General features: G+C 43.2%; 1 protein-coding gene across 2 annotated transcripts in view; it reads left to right on the top strand.

Moving 5' to 3' along the window:
* LOC144892530 (uncharacterized) overlaps positions 1-21358 on the top strand; it is a 57382-nt gene extending 36024 nt beyond the window's left edge. Inside the window, exon 2 of one of the 2 annotated variants that reach the window (XR_013623732.1) lies at positions 15850-15875. Coding sequence is in view for 1 of the 2 variants with exons in the window: in XM_078779485.1 (XP_078635611.1) it covers positions 19263-20921 (1659 nt within the window). In the remaining variant the exon portion in view is untranslated. Of the gene's footprint in view, positions 1-15849; positions 15876-19259 lie in introns of those variants that run through there. The other variant, XM_078779485.1, reaches the window with a different exon arrangement.
* Positions 21359-25630: the final 4272 nt, after the last annotated feature.

Here is a 25630-nt window from a genome sequence, read left to right as displayed (position 1 = left end):
GGTCCCTTAAATCAGGAGCTGGTCCCTTAAATCAGGAGCTGGTCCCTTAAATCAGGAGCTGGTCCCTTAAATCAGGAGCTGGTCCCTTTAATCAGGAGCTGGTCCATTAAATCAGGAGCTGGTCCCTTAAATCAGGAGCTAGTCCCTTAAATCAGGAGCTGGTCCCTTAAATCAGGAGCTGGTCCCTTAAATCATGAGCTGGTCCCTTAAATCATGAGCTGGTCCCTTAAATCAGGAGCAGGTTCCTTAAATCAGGAGATGGTCCCTTAAATCATGAGCTGGTACATTAAATCTGGAGCTGGTCCCTTAAATCAGGAGCTGGTCCCTTTAATCAGGAGCTGGTTTCTTAAATCAGGAGCTGGTTCCTTAAATCAGGAGCTGGTCCTTTAAACCAGGACTTGGTCCCTTAAATCAGGAGCTGGTACATTAAATCTTGAGCTGGTCCATTAAATCAGGAGCTGGTCCATTAAATCAGGAGCTGGTCCCTTAAATCAGGAGCTAGTCCCTTAAATCAGGAGCTGGTCCTGTAAATCAGGAGCTGGTCCCTTAAATCAGGAGCTGGTACATTAAATCAGGAGCTGGTCCCTTAAATCAGGAGCTGGTACATTAAATCAGGAGCTGGTCCCTTAAATCAGGAGCTGGTCCCTTAAATCAGGAGCTGGTCCCTTAAATCAGGAGCTGGTACATTAAATCAGGAGCTGCTCCCTTAAATCAGGAGCTGCTCCCTTAAATCAGGAGCTGGTCCATTAAATCAGGAACTGGTCCATTAAATCAGGAGCTGGTACATTAAATCTGGAACTGGTCCATTAAATCAGGAACTGGTCCATTAAATCAGGAACTGGTCCATTAAATCTTGAGCTGGTCCATTAAATCGGGAGATGGTCCCTTAAATCAGGAGCTGGTCCATTAAATCAGGAACTGGTCCATTAAATCAGGAACTGGTCCATTAAATCAGGAGCTGGTACATTAAATCAGGAACTGGTCCATTAAATCAGGAACTGGGCCATTAAATCAGGAACTGGTCCATTAAATCTTGAGCTGGTCCATTAAATCAGGAGCTGGTCCCTTAAATCGGGAGCTGGTCCCTTAAATCGGGAGCTGGTCCCTTAAATCGGGAGCTGGTCCCTTAAATCGGGAGCTGGTCCCTTAAATCGGGAGCTGGTCCCTTAAATCGGGAGCTGGTCCATTAAATCAGCCCTGCATGTTGAAGATCTCATGGTATCTTCTCGAGTGGCACCACCACGACCAGTTTTGAAATTACTGCTTCCTTATTTGCACCACTGTATTTATCTCTCATTTGCTTAACATATTGTTGTAGTTGTGCCATGAAGGCAAACTCCCGATAGTTAAATTGCACAACAACATGTAGCCTGTATTAGTTAGTTATTTTCTATTGAATGTACAGATTAGCCCCTTCCCATTGTGTAGCAATCAAAGCTAATATGCGTTGAAGTTTAGGCAGAATGTCAAGCCTTTGTGTCACTGGGAGGAGCCATAACACCGGATGTACAGCGAGGCTTGGCCATTAAGATATGGAGGAAGGCTTGGCCAGAAGTACAGGCCCATGTGACCAGTAAGGGGGAGGGGAGATCGAAGGCCAGCATGGGACCAATGGGGAGGCCGTGGGACATTTTGAAGGGCGTGGGCAGTCCTGATATTAGGCCACGCAGATCGCAAGATCTTTCTCTTTTACCTGGGACTTCAGCGAGGACACACCTGAGCTCTCTTGCTGCCTTTTCGCCACGTGCCGACCTCCTGCTCTCGTGCTCTGGCTTTCGAGGACATCGTGGAAGACACACCTGGATTCGCTTTTTCCTGGGATTTCGCCACGTGGAGAACACCCCTGCGCGATTGCCCTTTCGCCACGTCCTCCTGCTTTGTTCTCTTTTTCCCTCATGGACGACACGATCTCTCTTGCGTTTGGGACCTTTCACGGAGGACAAACCTGGACTCGTTTGCCTTTTCATATCTCGCACGACGCGTGCTTGGCCCTTGTTCCTCATCAACACCAAGCGTCTGCGCCATCTGGCTGATGTGCAAGCGTTGGCCTTTCGACATGTCTCACCTGTGCTGAATCTACCTCGTCCAGGCTGCACATGAGGACCGAACGGTGCACACCAGACCACGTGGTCACCAGCGGGGAACCCCAGCACGGACATCGGTACAGCCTTTAACCAGTGCCCTTTTTGTCCCTGTGAGTGGGTGTCAGAGTGTGAAGATACCAAGTCGGGGTTATTATTAGGTAAGGAATATTAAGCTGTATCTTTGTCTCTGTTCTCTGTGCCTTGTACAAATAAAAGGCTGTACATTTTGTTCTTTACTTCCAACCTGTGTGGTACATCCTTTTCTCCAATTGGCCTTGCACCATCCGGGACCAATTTCGGCTCGAATTGGGTCCATAGATCTTGTTGGGGTAAGGCCGCTTTTCCACACTGTGCAAAACCGCTCAGCATTCCAAAAGGTGTGGGAAAGTGAGGCTTCATCCCTCATACCATCTCGACCTCCTTTTACCGTAACAAATTGTTGTCAGGATTGGGGATTTGTACATTTCCCCCACGACCGCAACAAAATTGGTGCCTGGGAGTGGGATAATTGGACCTGCAGTACGCTTCACGTGCTGCGAAATTACGAGCGTGTGCAAATTTAGTTTAAAACAAAATTAAAATTAAATACGGATGATGTGGGGCCATAAAGTGCAGGTATCGGTGGGTATAGAAAAGGTAGCAAATGTAGAGGATGAGGAATTAATGGCCCAGGACATAAACGAAGAGATTGAACTTGGAATTAATCACAGCGCGGCAGCGAGTGAAGGCAATGGCGTCGATTCGCACCCGGGGCCGGCCGGACTGGTTGAGCCCGCCGTGCCGGGGGATATGGGCCTATTTATGGCGCAAATGAGGGCATACATGGTCAAGACGAGTGAAGAAATGAAAAAATCAACCAGGGAAATGAATAAAATGGGTGAAAAAATGGACACCATGAGGGAGGAAACAAGCGGCGAGATGAAAAAGATGGGGGGGGGGGGGGAGATTGGGCGTAAGATGGGCGAGGAGGTCGCGGGTGTGCGTGACGAGGTAAAGCGGTGTGAGATGCACGTCCAGCGAGGGCTGAAGGAGAGCACGGCCAAACTGACTGGGGCTATGGAAGTAGTGACGCGGGAGGTAGAGGAACCGACGATAGTAGAGTTGGAAGAGGAAATTTTGGGGGCGCCGACGATGGTCGAGTTAGAGGAGGAAATAGTAGAGGTGCAACGGGAAATAGTGGTGAAACAGAACCTAAAGGAAGTAACTTTAAAAGAGGGAATAATTGAAATTGAAAAGACGGAAGGAGAGACAGAGAATGAGTTACAGAAGGAATTGCGGGAATGTGTGCGAGAGTGGTGCTCGGACCGTGATGAAATGCCTGCTAATCAAATAGAAAGATTGCAGGTTCTTGAAGAGGATCGGGAAAAGGTGAGTCCCGAGGTGAGTAGGGATATCGGAAATGTGTTTGGTGCGATGGGGTGTTCGACATGCTTGGGGGTCGGGACAGACCCGGGAGTTCGTGCAGGGCCCATTGTGAGGGTTACGATGAGACGAAGTGTGTGGAAAGAGTGTATGCGAGTACGGAGTGGGTAGAGAAAGTGTGTGCACCGGTGTGTGTGATTACGGTGTGTGTAGAGAGAGAGAGTGCGCACCGGTGTGTGCGATGACAGAGTGTGTGAAAGGCGTGTGTGCGCCGGGGTGTGCAAGTATGGAATGGGATGCGGCTCAGGCATCGACGCCGACTGGGGTAGTGCTTCGCGGGACGAGTAGCGCACGCGAGCCCCCGATGAGTGGTGCACCGTGGAGACCGGAGGGAATCGGTGCTGCGTCGGGCTCGCAAGGACCGGCATGCACGATTCGTACCTCCGGCACCCACACGGTATTGTTGGCGCCATACCGCGGCAAGGGCGATCGGCGGGTTTTGAGGAGTGGTTCAAAGTGTCTAAGACACGCACCTTGCCAGGTGAGGTTTTGTAACAGTGGCCAGTTGGGTCATCGTGCGTGGGACCGAAGGGCCCCACGCAGGGATGGACCTCGGCACTTGGGCCCACCAATTCCCCCCCCCCTCCCTCGGATCGTCAATGCCGGCCGGATATCACCCCATACAGGTGACCAACCACCCGCATGGATCGCTCGGCTCTTCGAGGCTGAGCCGCGACATGGTACCTCCATGAATGGGGCTCATTGCTTAGAGGACTGGGGGACGTATGTTGCCCGACGTGGGGGTATGGTAGTGTGACCATTCCCCACGTGGGGGGGGGGGGGCATGAGCACTAGTTTAGGGGGATAGCATTGTCAGGCCCATGGAGGGGCCAGCAATGGTTGCTCCATGGGGGCACCGAAGCACTAGCTGAGGGAGGGCTAGGATAATGTTAGGGATCCAGAGGGACCATAGGGACAAGAATTAAGTAGTTACATTGAACAGTAGAGGGGACGTAGAGAGTTCAGCTGGTTGCTAACAAAGGGGTGTGTGTCGTGTAAAGGGACGACGGGGAAGCACGAGGGATAGGGGAAATCAGTTAGATAGATGATGCTGTGTGTGTGAGAATCAATGGAATAGTGGTGTGCAAATGAGTGATGTGGAAATAGTTGGTGTTGTGAAAAAGTGGTGTGTGAATAAATGGTGTGGAATGCATGGTTGGAATGCATGGTGCGAAGGATTGAATGGGGGGAGAGGAACCCATTCACGAAGACCCGGCAGGGTAGTTTAAAGTTAGATAGAGGGTACAGGTAAATTCCCTGGATATTGACACCTGTGGTGCTGTTTGTGGAAATAGTTTTTGTTTTGTGAGGTGCAGGAAGCGGTGAAATGGCTGGGCGTGTGGCTTAATTGGTAGAAATAGTTATTTGGGGCACTCCGTAACTCGGAGCTCGTCGGCCAGGTAAGGCCGCAGGTAGGCTCAGGGAGCCAGTTAGGTTAGTGAGAGGGGCCCGAGGATCCAGGGAAAGGACCCGGGTTGCCCAATGCCAAGGTGGGCATCAGGGGGTAAGCGCCAGGGAGGGCCTTCCCCAGGTAGGTTAGTGTAAGGAGCAGGCAAGCTCGGGAGGTGGCTCCAGTGAACGGAGGGGCGCAGGTAGATAGACCTGCTGGTAGGGCCACACGACCCAGCCCCGAAATTGTGCGAGGGCAGGAATCGAAAAATTTGTGGGATGAGACCCAAATTCAGGAGGGCACCACAGTGTGGGCAATGGGAATTCGGGTTCTTAGAACCACATCGTTTAAAGAAGGCCGATTGGCAGGGTACAAACCCGGGGAGATTAAAATGTGTAAATTATGTCAGAGTAGTTAGAATTTTGTGAAGACCCTTTCGCACCATCCACAACCATCCACAAGGGGATGGATTTCGCACCACGGGACTCAATGTTTGATTGGTAAGATGCATCACGATGTGAGTACGAAACATTGTGTTCATTCTGCCTTTCCTTCCTGGGAGAACCTGGGGGGAGTTGGGGACGAATTTGGAATAAAGAGGGGAAATGGGAGACAAGACGTAGAGACGAATTGTAAATACAAGGAGGGCTAGGGTAGTGTAGTTAACGGTGGGAGGCACGAACGGCTAGGGCCAGGCTCGACTTCACTCTGCCGGCGTTCCTCTCACCCGCTTGTCATACCTGTGTTTTGCATGTGCCACCGTGTTTCTTCCTTTTTGCTCATTGCGTCTTTTCTTGCTGCCCGATGCAGGACCATCACGGGAACAACTTGCCGTCGCAGCATTTTGCTGCCACTCACGCCCACCAATCCATCATCCATCACCTTATGGACCACTGGGAGTGGCCAAACCCATCTCCATTGTTACACCTTTTGGCTGCCTCATCATCTTGCTGCATATGGGCCACCTGTTGGGTGGCACTGGCACCACACACACATGGATCACCTGTTGAGTGGCACTGACGCCACGCATTTGGACCACGTTTCGAGTGGCCCTGCTGAAGAAATAAAAAGTGATCCATGTGTGCAATTGTGAAGGTTTAGATGGCCCTGATCTTCAAATGGCCTGATGCCGGTCAGGGCCAGCCGGTTTTTGTTAGCCCGCCTACCAAGGCAAGAAGACAGAAGATGCTGCCAGCAACAAGTTCTCCAAGTGTTATTCCTCAAGTCCAGGTCCTGGGTCATAGTTTTTGTAAAATAAATGGTGTTTTAGTGTAAAATGTAAGAATGTTGCCCACCGGTTATGTGTTTAGTTTCAAAATTCCGGCAATACGTGAACAGTATAAGGTTGTGGGTGTGAATCTGTTAATTCGTTTCTCAACGCATTAGGAGGGACATATTTAGTTTTAAAATGTATATTTAAATGTTAATTTTAAAAAAGAATCATTTAAAAATGTCGCACACACTGGGATTAGAGTTTAAAATGTTAGGGGAATCAGATCTACGTGTCACACTAAAAGTAATGTATGAATGTAGCTCACCCCAGCCGCTCCGTGTGGACGACTTGGGTCGAGTCTTGGTGAGAGAAGGGGGTAGTGTTGTAGTTGTGCCATAAAGGCAAACTCCTTATAGTTAAATTGCACGACAACATGTAGCCTGCATTAGTCAGTTATTTTCTATTGAATGTACAGATTAGCCCCTTCCCATTGTGTAGCAATCAAAGCCAATATGCGTTGAAGTTTAGGCAGAATGTTAAGCCTTCATGTCGCTGGGAAGAGCCATAACACCAGATGTACAGGGAGGCGTGGCCATTAAGATATGCAGGAAGGCGTGGCCAGAAGTACAGGCCCACATGACCAGTAATGGGGAGGGGAGAACGAAGGCCAGCATGTGACCAAGGGGGAGGCCGTGGGACATTTTGAAGGGCGTGGGCAGTCCTGATATTAGCCCACGCAGATCGCAAGATCTTTCTTTTTTACCCGGGACTTCAGCGAGGACACACCTGAGCTCTTTTGCTGCCTTTTCGCCACGTGCCGACCTCCTGCTCTCGTGCTCTTGCTTTCGGGGACATCGTGGAAGACACACCTGGATTCGCTTTTCCCTGGGATTTCGTCACTGGAGAACACACCTGCGCGATTGCCCTTTCGCCACGTCCTCCTGCTTTGTTCTCTTTTTGCCTTGAGGACGACACAATCTCTCTTGCGTTTGGGACCTTTCAAGGAGGACACAACTGGACTCGTTTGCCTTTTTGGAGCTCGCACGACACGTGCTTGGCCCTTGTTCCTCATCAACACCAAGCGTCTGCGCCGTCTGGCTGACGTGCAAGCGTTGGCCTTTCGACACATCTCACCTGCGCTGAATCTACCTCGTCCAGGCTGCACGTGAGGACCGAACGATGCACACCAGATCACGTGGTCACCAGCGGGGAACCCCAGCACGGACATCGGTACAGCCTTTAACCAGTGCCCTTTTTGTCCCTGTGAGTGTGTGTCAGAGTGTGAAGGTACCAAGTCGGGGTTATTATTAGGTAAGGAATATTAATCTGTATCATTGTCTCTGTTCTCTGTGCCTTGTACAAATAAAAGGCTGTGCATTTTGTTCTTTACTTCCAACCTGTGCGGTACGTCCTTTTCTCCAATTGGCCTTGCACCATCCGGGACCAAATTAGGCTCGAATCGGGTCCATAAATCTTGTTGGGGTAAGGCCGCTTTTCCACACTGTGCAAAACCGCTCGGCATTCCAAAAGGTGTGGGAAAGGGAGGGTTAATCCCTCGTACCATCTCGACCTCCTTTTACCGTAACAAATTGGTATTCAGGAGTGGGAATTCGAGTGAACGCGACCGTGCCCTCCTTACCTCCTTACCGTAACAATATCAAGATCACGATGTGGCAGAAGATTAATTGTGCGGATTCATTAAGTGTCTATAACTAAAGGATACCTCAATGCCAAGCTTACATACCCTTTCATCTGTTGTCAGAGTGCAAGCTTCGATAATCTCAGTGATTTCAAAAGCCTGCCATACCAACAACCGACTTGGAATGTCTTTTAATCCAAATAAAGCGAACAAGTGCATGCCATCTCTCGCCAAGGACGTAATTCCAAAGTGAAGAGTCGGAATGAATAAACCATTATGAATCACAGCAACATGAGAAGGAAAGACTATAGATGTAGGAATTATGATAAACAATTGAAGGATGAATGAAAAAATCCAGATTGTCTTCCCTGAGACAGTTAGGTCTCCATCGCGTTACACACACAGGACCATTTAATTCAAGAAGTTAGGAATATTACCCTGGTCGTTAACAAATGTTTTGGAAGTAATGCAAAGGATCAATAAGGTTCAGGTCTTCACAATTGAAAGCTTAGTGTTACCTGGAGTTTGCAGTTTGTCATCAGAGATCAACAGTTGTCGGCCTCTCTGCCATGCACTCGACACCTGCAACGCATCAAAGAACAGGATATCTCAAAAAGTTGTGGACGGATTCGGACGAGACTTGGTCGGCAGGTTTGGTGTGTGATGAGGACGAAATAATTAGATTTTGGTTCAGGTCTGGACTATAGATTCAGGCTCATGGCTATCCATGACAAGTACAAATGACCTACAACCCTTGCTTCAGCTCTGCCTTTTGAGGTCAACCCTTGGGCCACATGTTCATTAATCAGTCCGAGCTTCTTCCGTTTTCTTATTTGCTTTGAACTCCATTGTTTGAACTCCAGAAGGGAGTGTGCATACCTCTCGGATATCCTGCCAGCCCATGTTTACTTTATGACAGGGAATCTATGTATTCATGGATGTCTCAGCAGAATCTGATCTGACTTGTAACCACACTCAGTGGTGCCATGGTCTACTCCGAGTCTGCGATGAGGTTGGCGGTTCGAAACCCCGGCCGAGTCGTACCAAAGACTTTACAAATGCTGCTGCTTCTTTGCTTGAAATTCAGCAATAGAGCGCAAAAGGATATAGCGAAAAACAAGCTACCATAGGTTGCCATCCATTACGCAATCTTTATGGGCCCAATATACTCCTCCTGTGTTGATGTTCCTTGCAAGGAAACACATAACTGCCGGACTGGTATTGCCTGTGGCAAGCTTTGCATCTCAAGAGTACAGCACATGAAGCCGGACGTCCTGTTTTCTTTCATCCAGTTGTAGACATTGAAAGGTTTCTCTTTTGTTAAAGAGTCAAACTTTCCTCGTTATTTCTAGTTTAAGGAATGAAAACAGTGAAAGCTGAAATATTTTTTTGGATCATTGTTCCATCAGTGATGCTCGGAGGTTCTGTGCTTGCAATTTCAGAAACATCCAAAATCGAAACAATTCTTCTTTGTCACACACCCAACCTGGCCGTAAAGTTTCCTCCGGATTCGTAAACAACTTTTTGAGAAATCCTGCTGTGTGTCGTTTTTGTCCCCATCTATCAATGGTGAAGAATCACTGAAAAAATTATAGTATGGACACATAGAGTGAGTCATTTCCTTTCCTTTCACAAGTCTAATAATTCTTATTTACCAGTTACCCAGTTATTCACCAGTTACCCATTTACCAGTTACCCAGTTATTCACCAGTTAGTCTAAAACGTCCAAGTTAAGTTACTTAATTCTAAGTTAATTCTAAGTTAATAATTCTAATAATTCTAAGTTAAGTTAATAATACTTCTAAATTAAGTTAATAATAATTCTAAGTTAAGTTAAGTTACTTATTAGTTAATAAGTTAAGTTACCCATTTACCAGTTACCTAGTTATTCACCAATTAGTCTAATAATTATTATTTACCAGTTACCCACCCCCCCCCCCTTCCCTTGCCTCCTCCCCCCAAGCCCTCTCCCTCCCACAGATCTTCCGTTATCCCTGTTCTCTGCTGTTGTACTTGTGTGCTTCCCTCTCTCTCCCCATCTTGTCTCCCGCTCCCTTTATTGTATGTTTTGTGTGTCCTTTCACCAGTTCTTTAATTTTGCTGATGAGGATGATGAGCTGTCTCCTTGAACTGCTTTATTGTGCTTGTCCGAGTCCACATGCGATTGTAAGTCAATAACACCTTTATTTGCTAAAGAGACGTACGTACTAGTACCAGCTCTGCATACCAAGCGCCCGCGGCTTCCCATTCTTCTCGGCCACTTAAAAAAACACGATATTTTTGTCTTGAGTTCTGCAGCAAATTAAAAATTTGGTTTTGGCATTACAAAGAAGAAAATCAAAATAAAATCAAACTTCATGTAAAAAATGAATTTTTTTTTTTTAAAACCGGAGACACATACGTAAAAAATACTAAATAAATCCTCAATCAATATCCAGCATTTGAAAATTGTAATTTCTATAAATGTATCTATATGGTATAACAAAGGTACGGACTAAGAAAGGACGATGAGTGAGCACGCCACTGGACTCCCTCACTGCAACATTGGACAGGAAGTGGACGCGTGATGTTCAAACTCGTCCATTACTACATGACGAAGTAGTAGACTTGTACCAAGCTGCCCCAGTCCAAACATCACATCACCGCATTTTATCACCGAATGAAAATGTACAAAAAATAGGTTGACATTTAAATAAGGCAAAAAAAGTATCCCAAATCTTAAAATGTGACCCTTTGAAAATGCAAAAGCAAAAAAACGACAAAACCCAGACATTTGTAGCTATTTTAAAAACCCGGCCAGACAGACAAGTAAGGACTGAAAAGGAGGACATGTCCGGGGAAAACCCTGAAGGGTTGTCCAGAAATAAAAGTCCGGAAGGGTTACCTAGAGTCCCTGTATATAGAGTTGTGTCAACTCAAATTTGGACGCCATTTTGTGTCTAAGTGTGTCGGATTAGATATACATGTACATTCGCGATATGGGGTGATATATTCTAAACCTGCTAAAAAAAAATTTACTACACATATTTAGTCTTATTATTACATACAGGTGATATTTGTTTTGTCAAAAACTCAGCTATTGCCGTGAAAAAGAGCTGTGTGGTGATATTAAAAGTGGTATGGCAATGCATATTACAAGCCAACACTGCATATAAGAGCTAACATTATAAGTAAGACAAACCAATGCTGTCGTTCTCTGAATTTTAATAACTTTTAGAAAGGAGTGTGGGCATATCCAATATTTTTTAAAGGGTGCCGAGAGCAATTCCGGTGTAGGACTTCCAGCCGACATATAGTCTAACACACTTAAAACAAATTCTGTATGTGGTATTGCCATATTTCTATAGTGTACAACTTTAGTTTTATCGACATTTATATTCAATTTCCATTGTAATGATTTAACAAGCTGCAAGTCAGCTTCTGTCTCTGACATAAGGAAAACGTCATCGGCATCTAGTAAGATTGAAACGTTCATTTATTACTACACCCTTGCCCAGAACTCTGATGGATATTGCCTGATCGATTAATATGTTTCATAGCTGGCGACTTAATTAACACTTAATTTTCGACTGCGCCATACTAACTGAAATTTTTATTCTAACACAACACAGTTTAATTTTAATGAGCTGTCATGTACTAGTACTTCCACAACAGAAAATCACATGGACAATCTTCCGGAAGATGGCCAGACAAATCGCTAGCTCTATCGACCACATGTATATTGATATCAAACAGGGATAACAGCTTTTGAAAGTTGAGCCAGTTTTAAATGTGGGTACACAAATACACCTGTTTTACTGCATTAATCACCTAGAAATATTGTATGTTTTGGGAACGATAGCTGTCACCAGGTTAAATATATAGGGATTGTCCAATGTGCAAAATCTTCCATCACTACAATTTGGCCATAAATCCCGGGGTGGGAAATATTTGAGCAAATATGCCACAAGACGCATGAGCACTGTACAAAGCAAACAATAACTCGTCAAATTTTGGACGTATGGATGGCTGCACAACCCGCAAAAAAATTGAGCAGGTCCCCCCCTAAAATTGCTTTTATGATTGCCGATTAGGCTAAAGATTTTAAACCAAAAAAATAACTTGCCTCGGAATAAGTTTTGAATGGACGGACAGACAACTGAAAACAAAACGGACCATGGGTTTCCCACCCCTATAAAATCAAAATTAATTCCCTCAGAAAAAGTACAGTGACATTGCCCGCAGACTACCCAACCGCAGACCAGGCAATGTCACTGTACCGGGACATTTTATCAATCAATGACAATATGTGGTCCGCTAGGACTACCCGAAAAAAATTGAGCAGGGTTCTTCCCACGGAAATGCATTTTTGGTCAGCTCCTTGAAGATTATAAACAAACACAAATCACTTCCCTTTAAAAGGGTTTTCAACGGACAGACAACCAAAAAAAAACCGAGCAGATAGAATTGCTTTTGAACATCGATCATCAAGCGGCGTGGGCCTACCTGGCAGAGTCTCGAGGAGTCGATCGCTTTCCAGCTCTTTCGTCTGACTTTCGCTTCCCAAATTTGTCTTCTGACTTTATCACTTGGAAATCTATACATCTTATATTTCCCAGATTGGTTTGAACAACCAAAAGCAGAACAACCAGTCATTTTGTTTGGCAATAAACAACATTCCCATACCAAGCTGACGTTCACGCATGGTGAAGTTAGACACAAAATGGCGCCACGAAATCACGTGACCAGAAATCTCGGGTCAGCGCATGGCGCAACTCTCTTTATACAGGGACTCTAGGGTTACCTACTGGAAGGTTAACACGTACTCTGAAATAACTGTTTTGATCTATCTGGTGAAATTCTGGTGAAAAAATGAAACCCTCTTCTGGTGAAATTGCCAAAATCAAGACTCTCTGCTCACCTTCACTCTTTCATTCCTATTTTCTCCCGTCTCTGGAACAAACTCCCTCACTCTCTTCAATCCCACTCCCTCCCCGCCCCCCCAGGTCTTCAAAACAGCTGTTCACCACCATCTCTTATCTTCCCCCATCCAAAACCTTCATCTTTTCTACCCCTGTTAATTCACCCCAGATCCACTTTTTTGAAATACCGACTTCTTCCCTGGAAGTCCTAGCTGTGTCCATGTGGTTTTTACCTCTCCCACCCCCCCCTTCCCATGCCTCCTCCCCCCAAGCCCTCTCCCTCCCACAGATCTCCCGATGTCGCTGTTCTCTAACGTTGTACTTGTGTGCTTCCCTCTCTCTCCCCATCTTGTCTCCCGCTCTCTTTATTGTATGTTTTGTGTGTCCGTTTTTTTTTTTTTTGTGATTGATGTTAGCTCTTACACGAGCCTCGATCTTGTATACAAAAAAAAGAAAAGCAAAAATAATCCCCTATTACCACCTAGACCAGGTCTGTAACTACATCTATATTATAAAACAGGAGTGTCTGTCTGTCTGTCCCCAAACTACTCCCTCAGTTTTGGGGCTAGCCCCGCCAAACCTCCTGTGGAACGTTTTGAGGTCCCAGCGGATGTTGTAAGGTAGGTAGGAGGTTTCAAAAATTCCTGAATAAAATTATGATTTTGAAATCGACTCGATACGAACCTGCCGCAAATCCCTCTCCTCAGGCGAGGGTAATTACGTGTCGATCAGATCCACATGTCGCGCCCTGTAAGAGACCAATTAGTGGCGGCCAGGATCACGTGTCAAGTTAGTTCTTCAACTTCCTTGTCCATCTCACTTTTCCTTTTGATGTCTTGGATTGGAATCCCCACTTTTTATCATCTCACCCTCTTTATAGTTTATAATAATTCACCAAATGTCCGTATGTCCGTTTAAAGGTACTGCAAAAACGGCTGAACCAATCGCAACGATATTTTGGGTGGGTATTCCTGTGACCACTGGGAGTAAAGTAGGCTATATTGTTTTTCCAAGTTTTCCAATTTTCCAGTTTTTCCAAACACGATGGAATAATACAGACTTGGCATTTAATATGGAATATTTTTTTTGTGGGGGTGAACTTACTTTTAAGATGACTTAGAACCAAAAATTCATTGGAATTATGTTGAAATTATTCTAGATTTTGTTAATGTGACCTTTAAAAGAAACAAAAACCACGTTTGACATTTCGAAGCAAATAAATTGATCCTTGAAAGTGATGCAAACTGATATTGAAATCAATTCACGGACAGTACTGTGTTAAACTTCTGTACGTTTTCCAGAAGTATCTCTTTATTTTGCACATTAGCCAAAATTTTTTTTAACAAAAACAAAAGTTAAATTACGACTGGGATTACGGACAGTAAAATTACAGTTCAGTACGTCGTGCAACCCCCACGAGCATTCAGGAGAGCACGTACACGTTGAGGCATGCTGTTCACGAGATTTGCCAAGGTTTGGACAGGAATCACTTGCCATGCAGTTACAATAGCCTGCTGCAATTCACGCACAGAGGCAGGCTGCTGGTCCAAGTTGTCAATTTGATGCGTTAATTCTGCCCACAAGTTCTCTATCGGATTCATATCTAGGGACATGGCAGGCCACTCCATATGCTCTACACCACGGTCAGCAAGAAAGTGTTGGATCATGCGAGCACGATGAGGCCATGCATTGTCATCTTGGAAGACAAAGTTTCCTCGAAAGGCTGCACGAGCAAATGGAAGCAATGTTTCTTCCAGAATGGCCCTGTACTTGAACTGGTTCAGGTTTCCATTCAGAACAACCAGGTCAGTTTTCCCCTCTGCATGAAAAGCAGCCAAAACGGTCACCCCACCACCTCCAGCTTGGACTCTTGGCACTATACAATCTTCGTTGTAGGCTTCATGCACTTGTCTGCGCACTCGGACATGGCCATCTTGACGATAGACCAGAAATCAAGACTCGTCACTGAAGATCACATGATTCCAGTGTCCTGGCTGCCATTGACGGTGCTCTCTGGCCCACTGCAATCGGCACTGGCGGTGTTGTCTCGTCAGTCGTGGCTTTCTCAGAGGACGCCTGGCACGATAGCCTGTTTGAACCAGTCGTTGGTTGACTGGCCTTCTGGATACAGGCACATTTATCAGTTGCTGCCACTCAGCCCTAAGCCGATTAGCTGACTTGGTATGGCCATTGCGGACTAACCGGTGCAGCTGGCGATCATCCCTCTTTGTGGTTCTGCGGGGACGTCCTGGCCTCGATATTGGAGTAGGGACACCCCTCTGAGCATTTCGTTTCGGGATCTTTGACACCTGACCTTGAGTGATGCCATACTGCCGAGCAATAGCACGCTGTTTCATGCCGGAATTTCGTAAAGCCACCACTCCATGACAAACAGCATTGTCGAGTTGACGGACCATCTTTTGTAGATGAGGCAATAACTTTTGTAGATGTGCAGCAGTTGTTTTCCACTAATACAGAATGCAACAACCCTTATATACCCGATTGTGAAGCCAATCGTCAAATGTACCTGTCCGTACATTTTGTCACGCCACCTGTGATATAATCCTGTTATTGACTTCTTGCTGCGACAGACAATCAGTGACATGGTTCTTTTAACAAAGAAATCACCGAAGCGTAAAAGAAACTCACCAGATTGATATACTGAGTTCAGACAGGAAACCCAAGTCAGGCAAAAAAAAAATATTCCATATTAAATGCCAAGTCTGTATTTACCGATATGAACAGTCATGTGGCTTTTGTTGAAATTCTACAAATACTGTTTAGATTTGGATGAGAATTATGAACCTGCCGCGAATGTGGAAGTGGACAGATGACCGCAATGCATGGGTTTGATAATATCCAAATACAACCGCCATTCAATCGTAATGTTAAATCGTTAAACGTTAATCGTGTTAATCGTTTTGTTAAAGTATCAATTGATGATTGGAATTGAGTGAATACAATTACGATTTTGAATTCGTAATTGTATTCACCCAACCTTACGGAACTTTACATCAGGATTTAAATATTTGTTTGTCACGAATGTTGTTAAAAGTTTATTTTTTATATTAATGTTATTTAATTTGTGATTGGAGTTATGCTGTTTGGAATGAAAAAAGAGGTATCGAGTTCAAGTGAATGACGGAATGCAGTGACGGTTTCTACTTTTTAAACGTGAATTCACGGATCGCCATTTGCAGATTCGCCATTGGCTGGGTATGGAACACACGTACCTGTTTGTTTGCAAACGGGGTACGTTTTTCGTGGAAGTCCTTCACGAACTTGCTGTCCATGTCTGACATGCGACTGAAGGTGCTACAGGAATGTGGAATTTATTGGTTTCATGCTTTAGCATTCGCCGTTTCTGCATTGCCGGTTTGCTGCTGGCCTCACACCCGTGCATAGCACGGGTACCTCACTAGTAGTTTATAATGTGTGTGGCCATCCGAGAATAGTTGTAATCATTGATCTTCCAGTTACTTGTTACATAAATATATAGGAGGAAAATAAAATTCCATTCAAGAAAGAAAAATTACTTATTTGCTTTCAAAACATTATTTTCTATTTTATTACACTTTGTCATATCACATGACTCAATTTTGTAATGTTGCACATCTAATTTGCATATTAATTATGAACTCACAGCAATACATTACATTTCCTAGTTTTCATCATAACATTTTTGAAGTATTATTCAAATTTGTTCATATTCGGAGTATGTCCAGTATTTATCATGAACTAAGAAACATGTATAGAAGTACCATATTAAAAAATACATTTACTATTTTGTAAAATTATTTTTACCTCGTCAGAAAAAAAACTCATAAAAAAGGTAGGTACTACTACTATATCTCATTATTGCGATGCACTGTACACAATTCGCAGATACACTGTACACAATTTGGATATGCACTGCACACAATTTGGGGGGTGCACTGTACACAATTTGGGGATGCACTGTACACAATTTGGTGAAGCACTGTACACAATTTGGCGATGCACTGCACACAATTAGGCGATGTATTTCATACAATTTGGTCATGCACTGTACACAATAAGGTGATGTATTCCACACAATTTGGTGACGCACTACATAATTTGGCGATGCACTGTACACAATTTGGGGGTGCACTGTACACTATTTGGAGATGCACTGCACACAATTTGGGAATGCACTGTATACAATTTGGAGACACACTGCACACAATTAGGGTATGCACTGTACACAATTTGGGTATGCACTGTACATAATCTCCCCATAAACATAGCACATGTACCATACTGTATGCATTGTTGTTGTGCGCTGTGCACATGCTCTAAATAGCCGAAAGGTTGGTGTTGGATTGCTCCAATTTCAGGTACGGGTATCAGCTTCAGATTGGGAGGGAGTATTTTTTCACTTTTTGCTCAAAATTGTGTCGAAATAGCATTGTTTTTAATCGTTGCACACCATTGCCATGGTAACCAAATAATCCAAATGTACATACGTATTTGCTGAATATTCAATGTTTTAGGACTTTAACATTTTATTTATTTGGTGTTGAATTCTCATTCTACACACTGAATGTGTAATTTAGTACTAAATTTGAAAATTAGATTTTTTTTTATTGCTAAAAAGTCACTTGTAAACTTTTTTTTTTTTTTTTTTCACGGTAGAGTTTCCTTAATTCATGCCCGCGTGTACACGCAACATACACCATGACGTATGACCCATGACATATGAGGTATAGTGAGGACAGGTGTGTGAGGGGGTAAAAAGTGAAGAAGGCGCTGCCACTCGAGGGGTCAGGACAGAAAGGTAAACGTGGTGAGAGGGAGGCCTCAATGAATGTGTTGGGCTGGTGGATGGCCTCAAAGTAAGCACAATGGACATTAAAGATCCCACAATGTTCTTCGGAAAGAGTAGGGAAGCTTAGCTCTGCTGCTGAGCCTTCTGGGAAAGCTAAGAGCTCTTTCATATGCCCAGCCCCCTCCCCACTAGAAATTGCTGACTATGCCAGTGCCCGTGGGGCATTAGTTTTGACGCTTTGCCCCAGTCGCCACAAACCCAAACGATGCCACTGCATCCACATTCTACATATACAGCAAAAAGTATCATATTGTATTTAAAATGTGAACCGATCAATCTCACGCTGTATTAAACATTACTAGGACTCTGTTCCACATCCATTGTAATCCATCTCTTCATGCAGGCTATACCAATAAAAGCACAGCGACAACAGCAACGTCCAAGGGTTTCCTGCATTCATATGGCGTTTGTTATTTTACCAACAAATTGCGGAAAATGCTGAGACGTCTCGTCCAATCAGGATTATTCACCTGCGGAGTGGATAACCAAGAACTCAGCTGGAATGGAGGGGAAACTCTCATTCAGACTTCCTAATGTCCATTTGCTCATGCCGTAATTATGATCCAAATTGAATATCATCGGTAGTCGATAGACAATGTTGTAGGAAGTTTTCCCTTTGGAGCAGTAATTCCTCACACTTACCATTGGAGAAAAACGTTCTTTATCGAGCATCCGACTGGGTTTTGCTGAATTAGGTTTTTTTCTTGAATCGAGGGTTGTTGGAAAAGCCAATGATCATGGATTTAATATGATAAACGTTTCATACTAAATTGCGCAAATGTCCAGCGCAAGATAACGCATGTCATGGATTGAAGCTTGTACAATTATTGAATGTCAGAATGGTGTGAATAGGACTGAAAGGTAATTTCAGTAAGACACTGAAAAAAGCTCTGAGACTCCAAGTCGCATCGATGTGTGAAATTCACTCATTCCTATTAATGTTTTTATAATTGAGAAGATTGTGAAAGTACATGTGAAAAAAACACTTTCCACTAATTGGAAATATATATATATATATACATATGTATTATATATAAACATTTAGTGCTGTGCCGATATCGGAACCGGCAATCGGAACAAGCAGATATCGGCTATTTTTCGGTAATCTGTATCAGCAGATTGGATACAGTGTGGAGTCCCGATGAACAATTACAGTTGTACTGTACTATATGCAACCCACAAACATTTAATAGCTTTCACCCTTGTTTAGAGCGAATTTCAATGAACAAATTTTAAAAAACAATGTTGCATTCTAGACATTTCAAGAAGATGTGCATTCACTTCATTATTTACAAGTACAGATACATTCAAAGTACACCACCCCCATGCCAAATAAATTACTATCCTCCAGCGCGGCATCGCCGAAGCGCCTATGGCGCCTGGTGATACAGCCGTGCAGCACATAGACTGTATTGGGAGGGAGAGGTGTACAATTAGTAAATGAAACATATGAAAATCTGTTAACTAAATTGTTACCAAAATTTTTTTTCACCAATATGTTTGTAAAGGTGTGTAATAACATGTGTTAAAATGTTGAAGTTCAACTCCCGTGGGAAACCCAGAAAAAAAGCTGTTGAATTCGGGTACCGAAAAATTATTTTCGAGAATTTTTATTTTTTTTAATCGGCCCTTAAGTAACTTATGAGGGGTCAAATAAGGGTTTTTCATGAATCTGAGTTGATTGTTAACATTTATATTTCACCACAGACACTCCTTTGTGGAAAAATAATTTCTAAATATATCTCATTTTCTACTTTGCAGGACATGGAGTCTAGCAATATGGATGAAGACGTTACTCCACCTGTGCTCAATTGCTTCATCTGTGCACGCTCGGATACACCAGCTGAAAGGCTCATACAGGCAACTCCAAAGGGATACTCAACTTTATTGAAACAAGCAGAAACTGTCGAAAATGTTACTGTTGTGGAACGTATGAAGGAGGCTCAAAAGAAAGGAAAACTGAGGTACCACCAGAAGTGTAAAAATGATCTGTACAACAACTTTGTTGCAACCACCAAGAAGTCAGCTCAAGCATCAAAGGCAGAGAAAGAGTCATCAAAGTTGAAGAGAAGACGCACTACTTGTGAGTTCAGTTCATCAACTGGCTGCAGTTCTAGAAGATCACAGTCAGTTGACCTCCTGTATAAGGATGTATGCATTCTTTGCAACCAACCAGCCCAGCTCTACAAAAATAATCCAGCACAAGCTAGAAAGAAATACAGAGTGCCAGATAATTTGACTGCAGATACACTGAAGGCAAGCTTGCTGAAGACAGCACGGAGTCGCGGGGATGACTGGGGCACTGAAGTCACTGGACGCCTGGAAGGGATCAACGACTTGGTAGCAGAAGAAACACTGTACCATTTGCGATGCAAACTTATGTTTGCGAGAGGTGACAGTTTGTCCAAGACTGATGAGGAAGGAAAAAGGAAGAGAGGACAGAGGAGTATTGATGAGGAGCGAGAGGCAGTTTTTATTGAATTCTGCGAAAGGTTAGACTCAGAATTAGAGCATGGGGTAATGAACATGGACCAAGTCCATGAAAAGCTGCAGGAGTTTGATCAGTCACCAGAGAAGAGCCTTTCTTATTCAAAGCATTGGCTAAAGATAAAACTTCTAGAGAAATACGAAGACACCTTGTATTTCACAACACAGGAAAGAAGGGCAGATGTACTCTGTCTCAAAGATGGCACCGACAATATTCTGCGAGCGCATCATGCTAATCTTGACCATGGAGATGAGAAGACTCAGATCATAAAGACGGCACTCAAGTTCATATCCAATGATATTGCCTTGATTGATTTAGGTCCAAAGTCATACCCCACCACACACAGTATGACTGACATCGATAGTCAGCTGACACTTGTTCCTGCAAGCCTTCAGATGTTCTTGAGACCGATTGTCAACACAGACGAAAGAGTTGCCGTTTGGGGGCAGAATTTTATTAAGGCCTGTCGACCTCGGTCTGGAGTATTGCCACACCAAATGGGGCTTTCCATACAACTTGATCATAGATTTGGGTCAAAATGGATGCTCAACAAGTTCCACCGGCTGGGATACACTGAGTCTTACACGGAGACACAAAACTACAAATACTGCTTCCTTAATAGTAGGAGTGGAGATGATGTTCCAGATACTTCTGGCACTCTTGACACCATTGTGGAGGAAACCGATGAACAGATCAATGATGAGGTTGCGGTTGATGCTGCGCTTGAGGATCAATCAGTGATGACAGCCAAAGTGCCAGCCAGTGAAAGTGAATTGTCAAGTAATGATCAGGTGGTCTTTATGGAGGTTGGGGAAACAAACAATGCAGTCACTCAGTTTGTTGGAGACAATATAGATTTAAACATTGTCTCTATTCACAGAAACACTCCCTTTCACTCAATGGGTTGGATCGAAGTGACTATGGATGGACAATAGGTGTGCATGGGTATGAGCCAGTTCCAACACTGGACCCCACGGCTCCTGAGGAGCTATTGCAGTTCACAAGCTGTAATTGTCATGGAGATTGCAGCAACCGGCGATGCAGCTGCAAGAAGAATGGGGTCACGTGCATCTCGGCCTGTGGAGTCTGTAATGGCATTACATGCAGAAACTGCAGTCATGATGTTGTTGAGTCTGAAGAAGACATAGACAATGACTGTTGAAACTTCTGACATTGTGAATGAGAAATAACTCTTGAGTATTATATATGTATGTGAAATAAAAGCTACTTTGTGTGTAAATGTAAAAGTGAAAATATAAATGTTAACAATCAACTCAGAATCATGAAAAACCCTTATTTGACCCCTCATAAGTTACTTAAGGGCCGATTAAAAAAAATAAAAATTCTCGAAAATAATTTTTCGGTACCCGAATTCAACAGCTTTTTTTCTGGGTTTCCCACGGGAGTTGAACTTCAACATTTTAACACATGTTATTACACACCTTTACAAACATATTGGTGAAGAAATTTTTTGGTAACAATTTAGTTAACAGATTTGTGAAATATCTCATAAAATGCCCTTACTAAATACCTGATTGAATAATTGCAAAATTAAAATCAACAAATAATGATCATAAAATATTTTCTTAATCAATTGGCTAAGCGCATACCTAAACCACCTGTGCTTCATCCAAAGATGTAACTTTTTGAAAATTAATTAAGTAAGCCATTAATCGAAAAAAATATATATATATTGATTAATCAATAAATAATTAATCAATTAATTCATTAATAAATACATCAAAAATATCCTTTATAGCCACATCACTTGGTCACTGTCGTGTCCAAATATTAGCTTCCTAGCTCAAAAGGTGCCTGAGATATTGCCCAGATGAGAAAGAAATAAATAAATGATTAATAATGAAAATAAATAAATATTAATCATAAAATAATGAAAGAATTAATCACTTGACTAATAGAATACCTAAAGCACCACCGTTTCATCCGAATCTGTAACATTAAAAAAATTAATGAATTAAGTGATAAATCAAATAATTAAATAAGTAATTGATGAATTGATTAATCAATAAATCAAAAATAGCCTTTATAGCCACATCGCTTGGTCAGTGTCGTGTCCGAATATCAGCTTCCTAGTTCAAAAGATGCCTGAGATATTGCCCAGAAGAGAAAGGAAATAAAGAAGTACTTAATTGAACCACCTTTGGAGGCCATTTTTCCCCACAGAGCAGGGGTTGGCCTTTTTCGGGCACCGTGGTCCCCTTTTTGAAGCAATGTTTTATGGTTGGATGCCCTTCCTGCCGCCAACCCTGTTAGTTGCCTCACGACACACAGGGAATTACCAGTGAACTGGTACTCAAGTACTGGTACTGGTACTGGTAAAGAAGTACTTAATTAATCGATAATAATTAAATAACTAATCAATTAATTGATTAATCAAAAAACAAAAAATACAATTTCTGTCAAAGCAAATGCTCACTATTGTGCCGAAATTTCAGCTTCCAATCTCAAAGGATGGCTGAGACATCGCCCGGACAAAATAACAAGAAAACAAGAAAACAAACAAACAACCGGAGTGAAAACTGAGTACTCCCTTTCAGCGTGCGTCATTGCCAGGCCCTCTTCAGTGCCCGCCAATGACGTCATGCAGCGCCTTGAGATGGCATCGGAAAGGAGTACAGATACATTCAAAGTACACCGCCCCCATGCCAAATAATTCAATATCTTCCAGCGTGACATTGCCAATATCCAATATTAAAATATCATAATCAATATCCAATATAATCCAAATATTCAAAATAATATCCAATATCCCGGCAATACCGCCGTGCAGCTCATTCAGGCTGTATTGGGAGGGAGAGGTGTACAATAATTGATTGATTAATTGCATAATTAAAATCAACAAATAATGATCATAAAATATTTTCTTAATCAATTGGCTAATACTTATAGCATACCTAAACCACCAGTGCTTCACCCGAAGCTGTAACTTTTTGAAAATTAATTAAATAAACCATTAATCGAAAAAAGAAAATAATTAATTGATTAATCAATAAATCAAAAATATCCTTTAGAGCCACATCACTTGGTCACTGTTGTGTTCAAATATTAGCTTCCGAGCTCAAAAGGTGCCTGAGATATTGCCCAGATGAGAAAGAAAATATTTGAATGATGAATGAATGAATGAATGAATGAATGATCGTTTTAAGGCCATTTATCCCCCGCTAGAGTGGGGGTTAGCCTTGCGGGCCCCATGACAATCTTGGTTCCCTGTTTTGAGGCAATGTTTTGCCTGTTTTAGATCTGGCAACATTGAGCATATAACGTCAGTAGAGCAGTTCCAAGATGGCGGCTCCCTTAGAAGCATGCACCAGGGAGGAGCAACATTCTGACATCCGTTTCTTGGGAAGTGAAGGTGTGAATCCCAGTGAAATCCATCGCAGAATGAAGATGCAATATGGTGACGCATGTTTATCGCTGCAGCAGGTGTACTAGTACCCGACTGCAAAGCCGCAATGAGCCGGCGAAGCCAAAGCCTCTTGCCGCTATTTTACCCATCACTATGGCATCAGCAGGTTAGGTAGTTGGTAGTAGGTAGGTATAGTAGGTACCGTACCTAGTTCAAAATGACACCATTTGCATTCTGGATGAGATTGAAATTTATAAAATTTCCTTCTTGATTAATTCGGTGAATTCCGTCTCAACTTTGGATATTTCCGGCCATGAAAAACGATCCCCTACAGCCGCGAGATTTCTAAAAAATAATTCTTCGTCAATTTTAGAATATTTGACGCCGTTTTCAGCCTCCGAAACGCGGTAATAAGCTTTTTTGAAATAATTTTTCAAATGCTCGAATCTCATTGGTTCCGGTGTTTGGTGACGATTTTCGTTGAAGATAACCAGAGCCGTGCGGGCCCGGGGAACGAGGCTGGTCTTAAAGTATTTTAATTACAAATTAGAGGTGCATAAGATTGTGAATCAAAAAAAGACGGGTGAAACAAACTCCTATTGAACGTTTTCGCAATTTTTTATGCATACTTCCGCATCCGGAAGATGGCGGCCTCCATGGAGCGATTTGGTTTTTTAAATATTTTTTCAAATGCTCTAATCTCATTGGTTCCGGTGTTTGGTGACGATTTTCGTTGAAGATAACCAGGGCCCATGTGGGCCCGGGGAACGAGGTTGGTCTTAAAGTATTTTAATTACAAATTAGAGGTGCATAAGATTGTGAATCAATAAAAGAGGGGTGAAACAAACTCCTATTGAACTTTTTCGCAATTTTTATGCACACTTCCGCATCCGCAAGATGGCGGCCTCCATTGAGTGATTTGGTGCGTCAAAGCTTGGAATTCTCAAAGGATCCAGCAAAATCTGTTTTTTCAACATAATACGTACGCGTTCATTCACAACACCGGCTTCGCCGGCTATGACTGGGACAGGAAGTTGAAAAGTGGAGTGTCCAGTGTGGCAGACGCTGCTCGCTCAGAAATGGTTGCAGGAGTTGAGCGCGTGCTAAGGGAAAACCGTCGCATTATGCTGGATGAAGTGGTCTCCGAATTGAACATTAGCCATGGTTCAGCACACCATATCATTCACAACATGCTGGGTTCCGCAAAGTGTCTGCAAGTTGTGTGCCCAGACAACTCGCACCGGAACTGAAAGAACGGCGAGTGGACGCATGTGAAGAACTTCTGCGACGTTATGAAACTGAAGGCGACGCTTTCTTACAGCGCGTAGTGACTGGGGATGAAAGCTGGGTCCACTACTTTCAGCCAGAAACGAAGAGGGCCAAGCAAAGAGTGGGGCCATTCAACTTCACCGAAGCCCAAAAAATTCCGCACACAACCATCCGCTGGAAAAGTGATGCTTACGTGCTTCCTGGATAGCCGAGGCCCACTTATAGAGCATTACATGCCCAGAGGGACCACAGTGAGCAGTGCATAAAACTGCAACCTCCTTAAAAATCATCTGAAACCAGCAATCAGATCAAAACGTCGTGGACACCTCACTATCGGTTTTTGCTGCAGCATGACAATGCTCAGCCCCATAATGCCCCATAACAGCTGCAACAATTGAGGACATGCATTTTGAGTGTCTTCCTCATCCACCCTACGCATCAGACCTCGCCCCTTCGGATTACCACATATTTGGGCCATTAAAAGAGGTGCTTGGTGGAACCACTTTCCGATCCAACAAAGAGTTCCAAGAAGCAGTGCACGAATGGCTACCCAAGCAGCCAAAATATATTTTTTACCAGAGGAATCTTAGTAAAGCGCTGGCAAAAATGCATTGAGCACAAAGGAGATTATGTTGAAAAATAACAGTTGTTACACACGTACATGCAATAAACAAGTTGTGAAAAATATTTTAAGGTTACTTATTGACTGCCCATTGTGTGTGTGTGTATAAAAAAAATAAAAATAAAAACAATATATATATATATATATATATATATATATATATACATATATATATATATACTATATACTGTATATATATACAATATATATATATATATATATATATATATACAGACTTGCCATTTAATATGGAATATTTTTTTTGTGGGGGTGAACGTACTTTTAAAGTTGACTTAGAACCAAAAGTTCATTGGAATTATGTTGAAATTATTCTAGATTTTGTTAATGTGACCTTTAAAAGAAACAAAAACCACATTTGACATTTC

Source organism: Myxine glutinosa, chromosome 6 (assembly GCF_964187855.1).
Source record: "Myxine glutinosa chromosome 6, kmMyxGlut1.1, whole genome shotgun sequence".
Taxonomy (NCBI): Eukaryota; Metazoa; Chordata; class Myxini; order Myxiniformes; family Myxinidae; genus Myxine; species Myxine glutinosa.
The sequence above is the reverse complement of the archived record's forward strand: the minus strand, read 5'-3'. Positions and strand labels throughout refer to the sequence as shown.